This window comes from Somniosus microcephalus, chromosome 9 (assembly GCF_052327205.1).
Source record: "Somniosus microcephalus isolate GS21.2 chromosome 9, FLI_Smic_1.0, whole genome shotgun sequence".
In the NCBI taxonomy this organism is placed as follows: domain Eukaryota; kingdom Metazoa; phylum Chordata; class Chondrichthyes; order Squaliformes; family Somniosidae; genus Somniosus; species Somniosus microcephalus.
This window is the reverse complement of record NC_140995.1, coordinates 229,785,562-229,799,843: the sequence shown is the minus strand read 5'-3', so window position 1 is coordinate 229,799,843 and position 14,282 is coordinate 229,785,562. Positions and strand designations below refer to the sequence as shown.

At 50.7% G+C, this 14,282-nt stretch overlaps 1 protein-coding gene across 1 annotated transcript; it reads left to right on the top strand.

The window, feature by feature from the left end:
* The first annotated feature begins 6,076 nt into the window (after window positions 1-6,076).
* Window positions 6,077-13,962, top strand: LOC147113106 (left-right determination factor 1-like). Its single transcript, XM_085996266.1, has 4 exons — window positions 6,077-6,484; window positions 8,902-9,145; window positions 9,736-9,972; window positions 12,580-13,962. The coding sequence occupies exons 1-4, from the start codon at window positions 6,184-6,186 to the stop codon at window positions 12,908-12,910; spliced, it is 1,113 nt and encodes a 370-aa protein (XP_085852392.1). The 5' UTR covers window positions 6,077-6,183; the 3' UTR covers window positions 12,911-13,962.
* The last annotated feature ends 320 nt before the right edge of the window (window positions 13,963-14,282 follow it).

Genomic DNA, 14,282 nt, shown 5'->3' with positions numbered 1-14,282 from the left:
TCTGTCTTGAATATACTCAACGGCTCAACATCCACAGCCCTCTGTGGTAGAGAATTCCAAAGATTCACCACCCTCTGAGTGAAGAAATTTCTCCTCATCTCAGTCCTAAATGGCCAGATCATGGCTTCAACTCAAAGCATTTACTCCATATCCCGTGATACCCTAACAAAAATCTATCGTTCTTAGACTGGAAAATTTCAGTCGTCCCTCAGCATCCACAGCCTTCTGGGGGAGAGAGTTCCAGATTTCCACGCCCCTTTGTGTGAAGAAGTGCTTCCTGATTTCACTCCTGAATGGCCTGGCTGTAATTTTAAGGTGATGCCCCCTTGTTCTGGACTCCCCCGATAGAGGAAATAGTTTCTTTCTATCGACCCTATCAAATCCATTTATCATTTTTAACACCTCAATTAGATCATCCCTTAATCTTCTAAACTCAACGGACTACAAGCCTAGTCTATGCAACCTGTCCTCATAACTTAACCCTTTTAGCCCCGGTATCATTCTGGTGAATCCATAGGAACATAGAAACATAGAAGATAGGAGCAGGAGTAGGCCATTCGGCCCCTCGAGCCTGCTCCGCCATTCAATGCGATCACGGCTGATCATCCAAATTCAGTACCCAGTCCCTGCTTTCTCCCCATACCCTTGATCCCTTTAGCCTTAAGAAATATATCCAACTCCTTCTTGAATATATTTAATGAATTGGCTTCAACTGTCTTCTGTGGTAGAGAATTCCACAGGTTCACCACTCTCTGGGTGAAGAAATTCCTCCTCATTTCTGTCCTAAATGGCTTACCCCTTATCCTTAGACTGTGACCCCTGGTTCTGGACTCCCCCGACCATCAGGAACATCCTTCCTGCATCTAGTCTGTCTAGTCCTGTTAGAATTTTATAAGTTTCAATGAGATCCCCTCTCATTCTTCTAAACTCCAGCGAGTCCTTGCTGGTTCCGTGCGTACCAGGCAGCTAAGTGTCCTTTGCTGATTGTTGCGCTCAGCTCGTTAAGAAAAAAGCATTTCACTGACTGGATTTCACTTGTTGTATTTGGTTATGTGACAAATAAAATTGAAATTGAAATATAAGCCCAATCGACCCAATCTCTCCTCATAATCCGCACTCTACCTCCTCCAAAAGCCAATATATCTTTCCTGAGGCGCGGTGTCCAGAACTGAAGGAAGGATATACCTCAGGGGGGGGATCTGATAATACGATGTTATGGAACTATTCACAGGGACACTCGGGATATCTCCTGATTTCCCATATGGCCAGCCCAGCCCTGTCTTTAGGGAAGCGGAGGCAGGAGGGGGTTGGGAAGGGGGAGGTGGCGGGATCCCTGCAGGGAGAGAGCGTGCAATCCATATCAAGCGAGCGGGAACTCTTAGTATGCGATTTGCTCAGGAGCTGCGTTTGGGCGCTCGAGCACGATGCTCGGCTTCCTCGCGTCTCATTTCGCCGGCGAACTGAAGAGATAAAGGTGAGCTCTACACGTACGCTTTCAGCCAAGGCTGTCTGTTTTAAGGATGGTCACTCTGCATCTTAATAGTCACGAAGGAAGCTGGGAGTTTGACCTCACTGCTGGAAGGTCCCGGGCGGCAGATTTTGCTCCTTCCCCACCGAGAAGCAGCCAGCCTCCCCTCAACACCTCCCTCGGATCAAGAGAGCGCCACGCGGGGGGCCTTCAGAAGTACAAATATACTCTGGCAAGGGCCTCATGAATAAACACGAGATTGAGAGAGGAGCCGTGGCCTCACCTTAGTGGATCTTAGACCGAAGAAATCAAAGTGAGCTTATTTACATAAAGTTTAATTTACTTTTTCTGCACCCACCCCACACCCCCGCCCCCAGTTTCCTTCCCCTCATCTCCTGTCCTGAAGGTGCCCACTCTAGTTGAGATACAGCTCCTGCCCAAGTGACCAATCAGCAAATGCGTTCCTAGATGGTGAGGGTTGACAAGCCACTTCTACCTCTCACAGCCGAATCTGACCAGCTGGGCTCACCAGACATCGACTCCTGATTGCCGTCCGGTTAAATGACCCACCTGGCACTCAATAATCTGACTTACGCCAGACCAGTAACTACTTTGGCAAGGTGCTACAGGGCAGCAGACGTCTGTGGAACTGTACCCCAGCCATGAGGCAGCAGGACAGGGAGACTGCAGTTTTTAAACGTCTACATGCCTTTTATCTGGTTCCGGTGGGGAGGGGGTTCCAGTTCCACCACTTAGTCTTGGCTCAATGAGTAGCACTCTTCCCGGTAAGTAAGGTCATGGGTTCAAGTCCCACTCCAGAGACTTGAGCACAAAATCCAGGCTGACACGCCCAGTGCAGTACTGAGGGAGTGCTGCACTGTCGGAGGTGCCGTCCTTCAGATGAGACGTTAAACCAAGGCTGCGTCTGCCCTCTCAGGTGGACGTAAAAGATCCCGCAGTGCTATTTTGACGAAGAGCAGGGGAGTTCTAAAACAGCTGATCTGGTCAGCTAATGTTCACATTTATAATTGAAAATGTCTATGTAAACGTGTCATGCTGTAGTTACATCCTCTCACCAGTGGTGGCACTATTGCACATTAGTTGCGTGTACCCCCAACTACTCAACCAGTTCTGCAAACTCTTATCCTCCAACCAACTCTGCTCTCCAAACTTCTGTAAGTTTTGCTATTTAATGATATATAATTTCAAATTGAAGTATATTATGTAAAAATAAGGACAGAATGCATGAGTCCAAAGTAAGGATTGAATTGTACTTGTGTGTTGCTGGTTCAACAACAACAACTTTCATTTATATAGCACCTTTAACATAGTAAAAGGTCGTAAGGCGCTTCACAGGAGCGTTATAAAGCAAAATTTAACACCGAGCCACACAAGGAGATATTACGACAGGAAAGAGGTAGGTTTTAAGGAACATCTTAAAGGAGGAGAGAGAGGTGGAGAGGCTTAGGGAGGGAATTCCAGAGCTCTGGGCCTAGACAGCTGAAGGCACAGCCGCCAATGGTGGAGCGATTAAAATCAGAGCCACAAGAGGCCAGAATTTGGGGAACGCAGAGATCTCGGAGGGTTGTAGGGCTGCAGGAGGTTAGGGAGATAGGGAGGGGCGAGGCCATGGAGGGACGTGAACACAAGGATGATCATTTAGGTAGGTCAGCGAGCGCTGGGATGATGGGTGAACAATGGTGTTGTTAGCTCTGGCCACGAGGTGGCTCTGTGGAGTGAGTATCTGAAGCCTCTCTTCCAATCCTGTCACCATCTTGTGTCTATATATATCAAAATAAACCATATTCACCAATTGACTGTGGCCAATGTCGCAGACAGTTCACCAGTAGTCGAGTGTTTGGTATGTTGCTGGCCCTAACTAGTCATTACAGTCTGATGTTTACAAGCAGTGAGCTCAACAGTGACTATAATTACCTGGATTTACTTTACCGAGGAAAGATCAGATTAGTCGTGCTCCAGACCACAGGATAACAATGAGCTATGGCACTAGATCTGCTCATATCCGTTAACATAATCACCACCACAGTACAGTTTGTTGTAACATAATTCATTTCAAATTAAGCTAAAGTTTCTTTTCTCTTCCCCCTCACATCCTCTCTTGCAGCCGGGATGTGGTTCCATTTGCAGCAGTAAGGTCTAGGACCTTCCCAATTAACGATTCTTCATGTCGGCGCCTTGATAGTCAGTAGGCTATTCGACCATGGGGGCATCATAGTCAAGCCTGGTCTCGCCCTCACCTGATAATGCACCTTCTAATAGGGGGCAGGTGGATCGTGCTCGTGAGCAGGAATCTTCCCCACACCTCTGCCCAAACCAGGGGCACTGACGGTCATTGATGGCGATCATACCCTCCTACACACCCACCCACCCCCTCTGGCTCGCAACTGAGGTCAATTTGCTCAGCACAGATACCGACGCTTGTTTTTTTTGTTGTTGTTCGGATTCCGGGACTTCAGGCCTTGGCTGCCCCGTACCCTAACTCACACCGGGTCCCGTTCACCCATCACCAACGTTCCCTTTAAGTTGTGCGGCCGCGCGCCTGCAGCGGTGTGGAGCTCCTGCGCAGCCGGCTCACCGGTTTTTAAATGCAAAAACAGCACATGCGCGGATTTTTGAATGGGCCCAGCGGCCCGAAGAAAATTAGAGGGAACATTGACCCATCACCCTTGTGCTCGCTGGCCTACATTGGCTCCCGGTCCGGTCTGGCAACACCTCAATATTTAAATTTTCATCCTCGTGCTCAAATCCCTCCGTGGCCTCGCCCCTCCCTACCTCTGTAACCTCCTCCAGCCCCACAACCCCCCCAGAGAACTGCGCGCTCCTCTTGCTCTGAATCCCCCACTCCCTTCACTCCACCATCGCCGGCCGTGCCTTCAGCCTAGTCCACAAGCACAGGAGTAAATTCCCTAAACCTCTCCGCCTCGCGACCTCTCTCTCCTCCTTCAAGACTCTCCTTAAAACCGACCTCTTTGACCAAGCTTGTGGTCACCGGCCCTAATATCATGTGGCTCGCTGTCAGGTTTTTGTCTGATTTACACTCCAGTGAAGCGACCTTGGGTTAATGGCACTATATAAACACAAGTTGTTGTTGTTGTTGTGGCAAGCTAGCTCCCTGGGTATTCCCGGGTCCGTTATCCTAGTGGCGCAGTCTGGACAAACCCACACGGCTCCTGGTCAAGCCCCTCGCTGGATAAACCTGCACCAGCACCAGGTTCATCATAAACTGCACTCTAATCACAAGAACATAAGAAACAGGGGCAGGAGTCGGCCATTCGGCCCCTCGAGCCTGCTCCGCCATTCAATAAGATCATGGCTGATCTTCTACCTCATCTCCACTTTCCTGCACTATCCCCATATCCCTTGATTCCCTTAATATCCAAAAATCTATCGATCTCTGACTTGAATGTACTCAATGACTGAGCCTCCACAGCCCTCTGGGGTAGAGAATTCCAAAGATTCACCACCCTCTGAGTGAAGTAATTTCTCCTCATCTCAGTCCTAAATGGCCGACCCCTTATTCTGAGACTGACCCCTGGTTCTAGACTCCCCAGCCAGGGGAAACATCCTCCCTGCATCTACCCTGTCAAGCCCTGTAAGAATTATGTATGTTTCAATGAGATCACCGCCCATTCTTCTAAACTCTAGCGAATATAGGCCTAGTCTACTCAATCTCTCCTCATAGGGCAATCCCCCCATCCCAGTAACCAGTCTGGTGAACCTTCATTGCACTCCCTCTATGGCAAGTCTATCCTTTCTTAGGTAAGGAGACCAAAACTGTACACAATACTCCAGGTGTGGTCTCACCAGGGCCCTATATAAATGCAGTAAGACGTCTTTACTCTTATACTCAAATCCTCTTCTAATAAAGGCCAACATACCATTTGCTTTCCTAATTGCTGTACCTGCATGTGAACTTCCATTGATTTGTGTACAAGGACACCCAGGTCCCTCTGAACACCAACATTTCCCAATCTCTCACCATTTAAAAAACTCTGCTTTTCTATTTTTCCTTCCAAAGTGGATAACTTCACATTTCTCCACATTATATTCCATTTGCCATGTTCTTACCCACTCACTTAGCCTGTCTATATCCCCTTGAAGCCTCTTTGCATCCTCCTCACAACTCACATTCCCACCCAGCTTTGCTTTGATAAGACAGAGAGAGAGAGAGAGAAAATTCAACTTGCTTGGACAGGCCAGCTCTTAAACATCCTAATACAGAGCGATTGCTAAAAAGTTTTAAAAACCTTCGGGAGTTGCAGCAGTATTTATTTTTGAATCTGCTTTGAGGTTTCAGCCTTGTTAATCTGCACCCCATGAAAAGTCGAAAGGGACACGTGATTGAGCTAATCCTGGAGGATTTCCACAGAAGGTGAAAACTGTCAGTCATTCTGCTTGAAGTGGGGGGCGTCGCAATGTTAAATCTCCTGCCCCTTTGATCTTTCAGTGCCTCCTTTCAATTTTTGTGTATCCACCTCTGTCTGGAGTGGAGATCAAGGCCTGGCCCTCCCTTTAAAAGCTGCTGGCCACAGCCCTCACTCAGTCAGTCTGTGGACAGTGCTTTAATCCGACAGCAAGTTTGTGCTTTCCCAGGGGCTGTGCCGAACCAGACAGGAATAAAAAAAGGGGGAAAAACTTCTCACTGCACGACAGCGAGAATTTAAAGGAAAAAAATCCTCCTCGTTTTTTTAAAAATGACCAACGGCTGGAATATGCTGCTGCTGGGGATCCTCGGCTGCGTCCTGTGGACGGCACTGGCCGACGGGATCCACCATCACCACCACCACCACCACGAGATCAAGGACGCCATGCTCGGGAGACTGGGACTGACGGAGGCTCCCCGCCTCGCCAAGAGGGACCTGGAGAACACGGTGGTCCCGGCTCACGTCAGGAACAAGTACATCTCCATGCTGCAGCTCCACAAGGAGAAGGAGAGGAAGCGAAGAGCCCTGCCCAGCCTGGCCGGCATCTTACGAGGAGTTCCGGGCAACGCAGGTAAATAATGCTTATCGGAATGTTTGTATCTCTGCCGTTAATCGCCCTGCCTTTACTCAGGGAGTGCGTGTGTGTAGGAAGAAAGAACTTGCATTTCTATAGTGCCTTTCAGGATGTCACAGAGCGCTTTACAGCCAATGAAGTATTTTCTTGTGATGTAGGAAGCGCGGCAGCTAATTTGAGCACAGCAAGCTCCCACAAACAGCAATGAGATGAATAACTAGATTATCTGTTTTAGTGGTGTTGGTTGTGGGATAAAATATTGGCCAGGATACCGGGGAGAACTCCCCTGCTCTTCTTCGAATAGTGCCATGGAATCTTTTACATCCACCTGAGAGGGCAGATGGGGCCTCGGTTTAATGTCTCATCCGAAAGACGGCACCTCCGACAGTGCAGCACTCCCTCAGCACTGCACTGCAGTGTCAGCCTGGATTAGGCGCTCAAGTCTCTGGGGTGGGACTTGAACCCACAACCTTCTGACTCAGAGGCAAGGGTGCTACCAACTCGGAGTGCGCGTGTGTAGACAGGGAGCCTGTGCATAGTCACTGGCCCAATTTGTAGCATTCAAATCATTTTCATTCCCCTGTAAATTTAGGACAAGGCGAATTGAGTGCAGAATGAGGCCGTTCAGCTTCACTGTGTCCGTGTGAGCTAGCTCCCCCCAGCCGAGATATCTAATCTATCTTTTCTCTGTACCCTTTCGTATAAATGTTGCTTTAATTCCCTTTTAAATGTAAATGACTCGATTTGAACCGTCACTTGCAGTAACACGTCCACATCTAATCTCCCTTTGGGTGAAAATATACAGTTTTTACCCTTCCCTTTATGCTCCTAGGATTAATTCTCAATCATCTGATCCGATCAATGGAGTTTCATTTTTAAAATGTCCTCCCCATCCCAACCAAAATTTGTCCAAATATCGGCGACTCACACTGGGGTGGGGGACAGTTCCACTGGCCTCATCAACCAGGAGGTGCCTCGCCCCAAGCGGCCTCCACACTTGACGTTTTGCCAACGGGGATCGGGAATGGGAAGCCTGGCTGGTTTCCCTCCTCTCCCACCCCAGCGCACTGAGACCAGTCCCCCACTGCGGCCTTGGCTTGGGAATCAGGCAAACTCGGCCCGGGTTTTACAAAGTTTATTTTCGTGTGTGTTGCTGTTGCCTCGTGTAAATCTAATCAGTTGCTCATAAATGTGTGACACACCATTACCCTCAGCCTTGTCTGGGAGGGCTTTTACACTGAGAGCTGCAAATTGTTGAGTGATTCACAGCCTCACGAATTACAAAGGCTTCAGCCGATTTTGCACTGTCTGGAATGCACAGTTAACTCTCAGAATTTAACATGATGTCTTCTGAAGACAAGAAACGAATATCCCTGGACAATAAAGGCCGGAAACGAGGTTATGAACAGCCTGTCTGCTCTGCCTGTTTCATCTTACAGCACAGGAGGAGGCCATTCGGCCCATCGTGCCTGTGCCGGCTCTGTGAAAGAGCGATCCAGTTAGTCCCACTCCTCCTGCTCTTTCCCCACAGCCCTGCAAATTGTTCCATTTCAAGTATTTATCCAATTCCCTTTTGAAAGTTATTATTGAATCTGCTTCCACCGCCCTTTCAGGCAGCGCATTCCTGATTCTAACAACTCGCTGTGTAAAACAATTCTCCTGCTCTCCCCCCCTGGTTCTTTTGCCAACGATCTTAAATCTGTGTCCTCTGGTTACCGACCCTCCTGCCACTGGAAACAGTTTCTCTTTATTTAACTCTATCAAAAACCCCTCATAATTTTGAAAACCTCTATCGAATCTCCTCTCAACCTTCTCTGCTCTAAGGAGAACAATCCCAGCTTCTCCAGTCTATCCACGTAACTGAAGTCCCTCATCCCTGGAGCCATTCTGGTAAATCTCCTCCGCACCCTCTCCAAGGCCTCAAAATCCTTCCTAAAGTGCGGTGCCCAGAATTGGACACAATACTCCAGCTGGGGCTTAACCAGGGTTTTATAATTTCCTTGCTTTTGTACTCTGTGCCTGTTTATCAAGCCAAGGATCCCGTATGCCTTTTTAACAGCCTTCTCAACCTGTCCTGCCAGCTTCAGAGATTTGTGTACGTACAACGCCGGGTCTCTCTGTTCCTGCACCCTCTTTAAAATTGTACCATTTGATTAAAAACGAGTGCTCTGCCTGTTGAAAGTGTGGTGAAAACTGAGATTGATAGATTTTTGTTAAGCAAGAGTATTAAGGGTTATGGAACCAAGGCGGGTAGATGGAGCTAAGATACGGATCAACCATGATCCTTACTGAATGGCGGAACAGGCTCGAGGGGCTGATTGGCCTCCTCCTGTTCCATTCAGTCGATAACGCCTCTCCTCGTTCTTCCTGCCAATAAATGCCTCACTTCACACTGCTCTGCCCCGTTTCCCCAGATACGACCGGAGACGTGCTCTATTCGGACCCCACCAGGCAGAGGCTGGTTTTCGACATGAAGGGGCTGATCCCCGAAAACAGCGAGGTGACCATGGCGGAGCTCAAGCTCTTCAAGAAAGGCGTCCACAAGGGAGAGCTGCCTCCCAGGAGACACAGCCGGCCGGTCAACAACGCCAGGGTCAGCGTGTACTGGGTCAAGATTCTGGCCGACGGCAGCAACAGGACCTCGCTCATAGACTCCAGGTAAGAACAAAGCTCCCTTTAGCTAACAGGCCGTTGAAAAGACACATAGAATCATAGAAGTTTACGGCCAGTTTGGCCCATTGTGTCCGTGCCGGCTGGAAAAGACTTAATCCCACTTTCCAGCTCTTGGTCCGTAGCCCTGTAGGTTAGGGCACTTCAAGTGCATATCCAAGTACTTTTTAAATGTGATGAGGGTCTCTGCCTCTACCACCCTTTCAGGCAGTGAGTTCCAGACTCCCACCGCCTTCTGGGTGAAAAAGGTTCTCCTCAACTCCCCTTTAATCCTACCAATTACTTTAAACTACGCCCCCTGGTTATTGACCACAGAAGGAGTCCATTCGGCCCATCGAGCCTGTGCTGGACCTTTGAAAGAGCTATCCAAACAATGGCCTGTTTCTGTGCTGTAAATTCGATGTAACCGCCTCCTCAGGGTGCCTGCTCCATAGATTGACCACGCGCTCACTGAAATAATGTTTGCGCAGACTCAGTTTGAATTTAGCTCCCTTTCAGCGCAGGCTTCTCAATATGGTTTGCTGCTGTTGGTCTAATACGCTGTACTCCTCCCCCCCCCCCTCACTCTCCTGTGACAGGCTGGTCCCCATCCTCGACTCTGGGTGGAAAATGTTTGATGTCACTCAGGCCGTGCACTACTGGCAGAGCACCAAGGAGGGCGAGATGTACCTGGAGATCTGGATCGAAGCAGAGCGACCGGGCAGGCACGCGGCCGAGCTGGCCAGGTTCGTCCGCTTTACCTCCCAAGATCCCGCCGACCGGATGCTGGGAAAGCCAGAGCTGGTCCTGTACTCCCTCGACTTCAGCGAATACGGGTACGTCTCCTTACGCGTACTACGCGCAGAGTTGAGAGTTTAAGACGCCGGAGACCTTCATAGGGTTGCCGTGGCTCAGTGTGGGTAGCGCTCTCGTCTCTGAGTCAGAAGGTCGTGGGTTCAAGTTCCCACACCAGAGACTTGAGCATGTAATCTACGCTGACACTCCCAGTGCGGTACTGAGGGAGTGCTGCACTGTCAGAGGCGCCGTCTTTTTCGGATGAGACGTTATACCGAGGCCCTGTCTGCCCTCGCAGGCCATTATCACATTAGTGTTTGTGGGAGCTTGCTGTGCACAAATTGGCTGCCACGTTTCCTACACTACAACAGTGCCTACACTTCAACAGTACTTCATTGGCTGTAAAGCGCTTTGGGACAACCTGAGGGTGTGAAAGGCGCTATAGAAATGCAAGTCTTTTGTTGCCAACTCTGGGCGGGTGTATTCCTGGAGGATTCATCGCATGACCTCCCACCTCGAACCGTCCCCTCTCACCATTGGTCGGTCCTTCGGGCGCACCATCTTCCCACGGCCAATTGGAAAGGGGACAGACCCTTGGTTAGCCGATTGGACTCACCCCGAGTGTCAGTCAACAGCTTTTCCCCCAGCTCCAATATTTTTATAACTAATTTACGGAAGTGTTCAAAGAAAATGAAAAGAACACAATTTTTTTGCAACGTCTCTGTGATTCTCCTCGGGGTTTTGCTCCCAGCAGAGTCCTGGCGATTAGGCTCCAATTCCTGGAGTCTCCGGGGCAATCCTGGAGAGTTGGCAACCCGAGGTATTTGTGCGGCTTTCTCTGCGTGTAAAGACTTGTCGCTCCAGCCTTCAAACGACACCGTGCGGATACTAGCCTGGGTGTGAAATTCCTTTCTCGCTGTTTTAGCGGCGCCGTGAGCCCGTTTGTTTTTCAAACACGTTTAAAGACAAAATGGCGAAACAAGGAATTTCTGGCAGGCATGAAGTTAAAAGACTAACTGTTCGGAGCGGGGTTGAATGTCGCGCTGACCTTGAATGGGGTCAACCTGATCACTGTGTACTTCCTCCTCCTGTAAAACTGGCTGGAAATAAATCAGTAAACTCACAGCTACACTCTCGTCTGGTCTGTTCCACCGCGACTGCGACACAGAAATTTGGGGAGGGGGAGGGATCGGGGCAGGGGGATGGGTGGGGGCTGGGCAGGGGATCAGGGGCAGAGGGATGGGCAGGGGAATTGGGCAGGAGAATGGGCAGGGGGATCTGGGGCAGGCAGAGGCTGGGCAGGGGGACCTGGGGCTGGCAAAGAATGGGCAGGGGATCTGGGGCTGGCAGAGGATGGGCAGGGGATCTGGGGCTGGCAGAGGATGGGCAGGGGATCTGGGGCTGGCAGAGGTTGGGCAGGGGATCTGGGGCTGGCAGAGGATGGGCAGGGGATCTGGGGCTGGCAGAGAATGGGCAGGGGGATCTGGGGCTGGCAGAGGCTGGGCAGGGGGATCTGGGGCTGGCAGAGGATGGGCAGGGGATCTGGGGCTGGCAGAGGATGGGCAGGGGATCTGGGGCTGGCAGAGGTTGGGCAGGGGATCTGGGGCTGGCAGAGGATGGGCAGGGGATCTGGGGCTGGCAGAGAATGGGCAGGGAATCTGGGGCTGGCAGAGGATGGGCAGGGGGATCTGGGGCAGGCAGAGAGTGGGCAGGGGATCTGGGGCTGGCAGAGGATGGGCAGGGGATCTGGGGCTGGCAGAGAATGGGCAGAGGGATCTGGGGCTGGCAGAGGATGGGCAGGGCGATCTGGTCTGGCAGAGGATGGGTAGGGGGATCTGGGGCTGGCAGAGGATGGGCAGGGGGATCTGGGGCTGGCAGAGAATGGGCAGGGGGATCTGGGGCAGGCAGAGAATGGGCAGGGGATCTGGGGCAGGCAGAGGATGGGCAGGGGGATCTGGGGCTGGCAGAGAATGGGCAGGGGATCTGGGGCTGGCAGAAAATGGGCAGGGGATCTGGGGCTGGCAGAGGAGATGGGCAGGGGATCTTGGGCTGGCAGTGGATGGGCAGGGGATCAGGGGTTATATAATACTGGTTGGAATCATTAAGTAATGGTATCCGAGGGGGAGCAGTCAGTCAAAGTGAGAAAAGGTGCCGGGGGGGAGGGGTGTGGCGGGGAGTATCTCAGAATGATTTAATTTGAGCCTGAGTGTAGTGGTTAAACGTTATCAGAGAGGGTGAGTTCGAACCCCACCCTGGGCAGTTAGAGAATGCGAGTTCAGTAATGGTGACCACGAATCTGTTGGATAGTTGTAACATCTCAACTGGTTCACGAATGTCCGTTAGGGAAGGAAACCTGCCGTCCTCACCCCAGTCTGGAATTATATGCGACTCCAAACCCACACCAACATGGTTGACTCTTAACTGCCCTCTAATGCGGCCTAGCAAGCCGATCTTGTAGATCAAAACCACCAACTTCTCAAAGGCAACTAGGAATGGGCAATAGATGCAGTCCTTGCCAACAGCGCCCACATCCCGGTCTGGATCTTCCCCGGAACCGTCACTTAATGCAGCAGCAGAAAAGCAGCTCCTTGCATCAGCCTGTTGTAAGATACTTTTTTCTTTGACACCCTGCTTCTTTTTGTTCTTAGCGCGGCCGGGGACTGTGGCGGAAGCCGGTCCCGGCGAAGCGGGGCATGCTGCAGGCAGGAATACTTCATCAACTTCAGGGAGCTGACGTGGACCCAGTACTGGATCATCGAGCCCCCCGGATACCAGGCCTTCCACTGTGTGGGGGGCTGCAAGCAGCCGCAGTGGCCCTTCAACTATGGCGAGAGGAGCTGCGCGGTGGCGGAGAGCAACTCGCTGCCCGTGATGTACCTGGTGAAGAAGGGGGACTACACCGAGATCGAGGTGGCAGAGTTCCCCAACATGATTATCGAGAAGTGCGGCTGCAGCATGGACAACATCTCGGTGATATAGCAGCAACCTCCGGGTGGGCGGGATGGCCTGACCTCCCTTTGTCCTTTTACTCTGAACCCCCCCCGCGTTCCTTGAACGCCTCGCTGGCCTATGTTTCCATGGTTACCGTGGTCACCTTGCTTTCCAAGTCGCCCGGGCGACCGAACGTCGGCAGGTGATTTGGACGTAGGGTAGTTGGGGGGGGAAGAGGTGTCACCGAGGTCCAGCCTGGTCCTCTGGCGCCCGGGCCGCACAGTCGGTGGAGTGCCATAAACTTTTTAATCTGAGGCTCCAGGGGTTTGGAATTCTAAACCCTTCTCGCCTGATCCGTTTCCTTTTATTCATTCTCGGGACGTTAGCATCGCTGGCAGAGGGCGGTTAAGAGTCAAAACACATTGGGGACTGGAGTCACATAGAGGCCAGACCGGGTAAGGATGGCAAGTTTCCTTCCCTAAAGGGGCACTAGTGAACCAGCTGGGTTTTTAACAACAATTCGACAGCTTCATGGTCACTTTTACAGACACCAGCATTTAAAAATAAATCATTATGTCCTTGATTTTTTTTATAATCTGGATTTAAATTCTCTAACAACCATGGTGGGATTTGAACTCACGTCCTAGCCCGGATTATTAGTCCAGTAACAGAACCACTACACCACCGCACCCAGGGCCCTGCCCCAGAACCATGGTGTGGGTGGCCAGTCTTTATGGCAGCACTGTTTGGAGATAGCACGGTTGTATCGTACGTTTCCCACTCGATAGGAGCGCAGCCGGATCGTTAGAAGCACTTAATAATATTGTAATCCTCCAAAGGAATGTCTTGAAAAATATTGGTTAGATGGGAAGGTGTTGATATTAAAAGGGAAAGAAGGGTCCAGAGGGAGGCTTAAGACCAGGTGAAAATTGGGGCTTTCAATGTGATTTACATCGCTGCGTAATACAGAGCAGGCATTGCTGCCTCTTGCTCGAACCTGTTCCCAGTGTAGGGGATTGCGCTGGTTGTCACTGTGACTGCACTCAGATTTCAACACATGTATGATATTTGTAAATAAAAATGAAATAAATTATATATTGAGTCAATCCCAGTCAGGGGGTGTGGTGCTGTTCTTTCTAGTCTTTATTGCTGTTTCTTCCTCTTGAGTCAGATGGTTGTGGGTTCAAGTCCCACTCCAGAGACTTGAGCACAAAAATCCAGGCTGACCCTCCCAGTGCAGTAGTGAGGGAGTGCTGCGCTGTCGGAAGCGCCGTCTTTCGGATGAGACATTAAACCGAGGCCCCGTCTGTTCTCTCAGGTGGACGTAAAAGATCTTGCGGCCACTATGTCGCAGAAGAGCAGGGGAGTTCTCCCCAGTGTCTTGGCCAATATTTATCCCTCAACCAACATTACTAAAGAA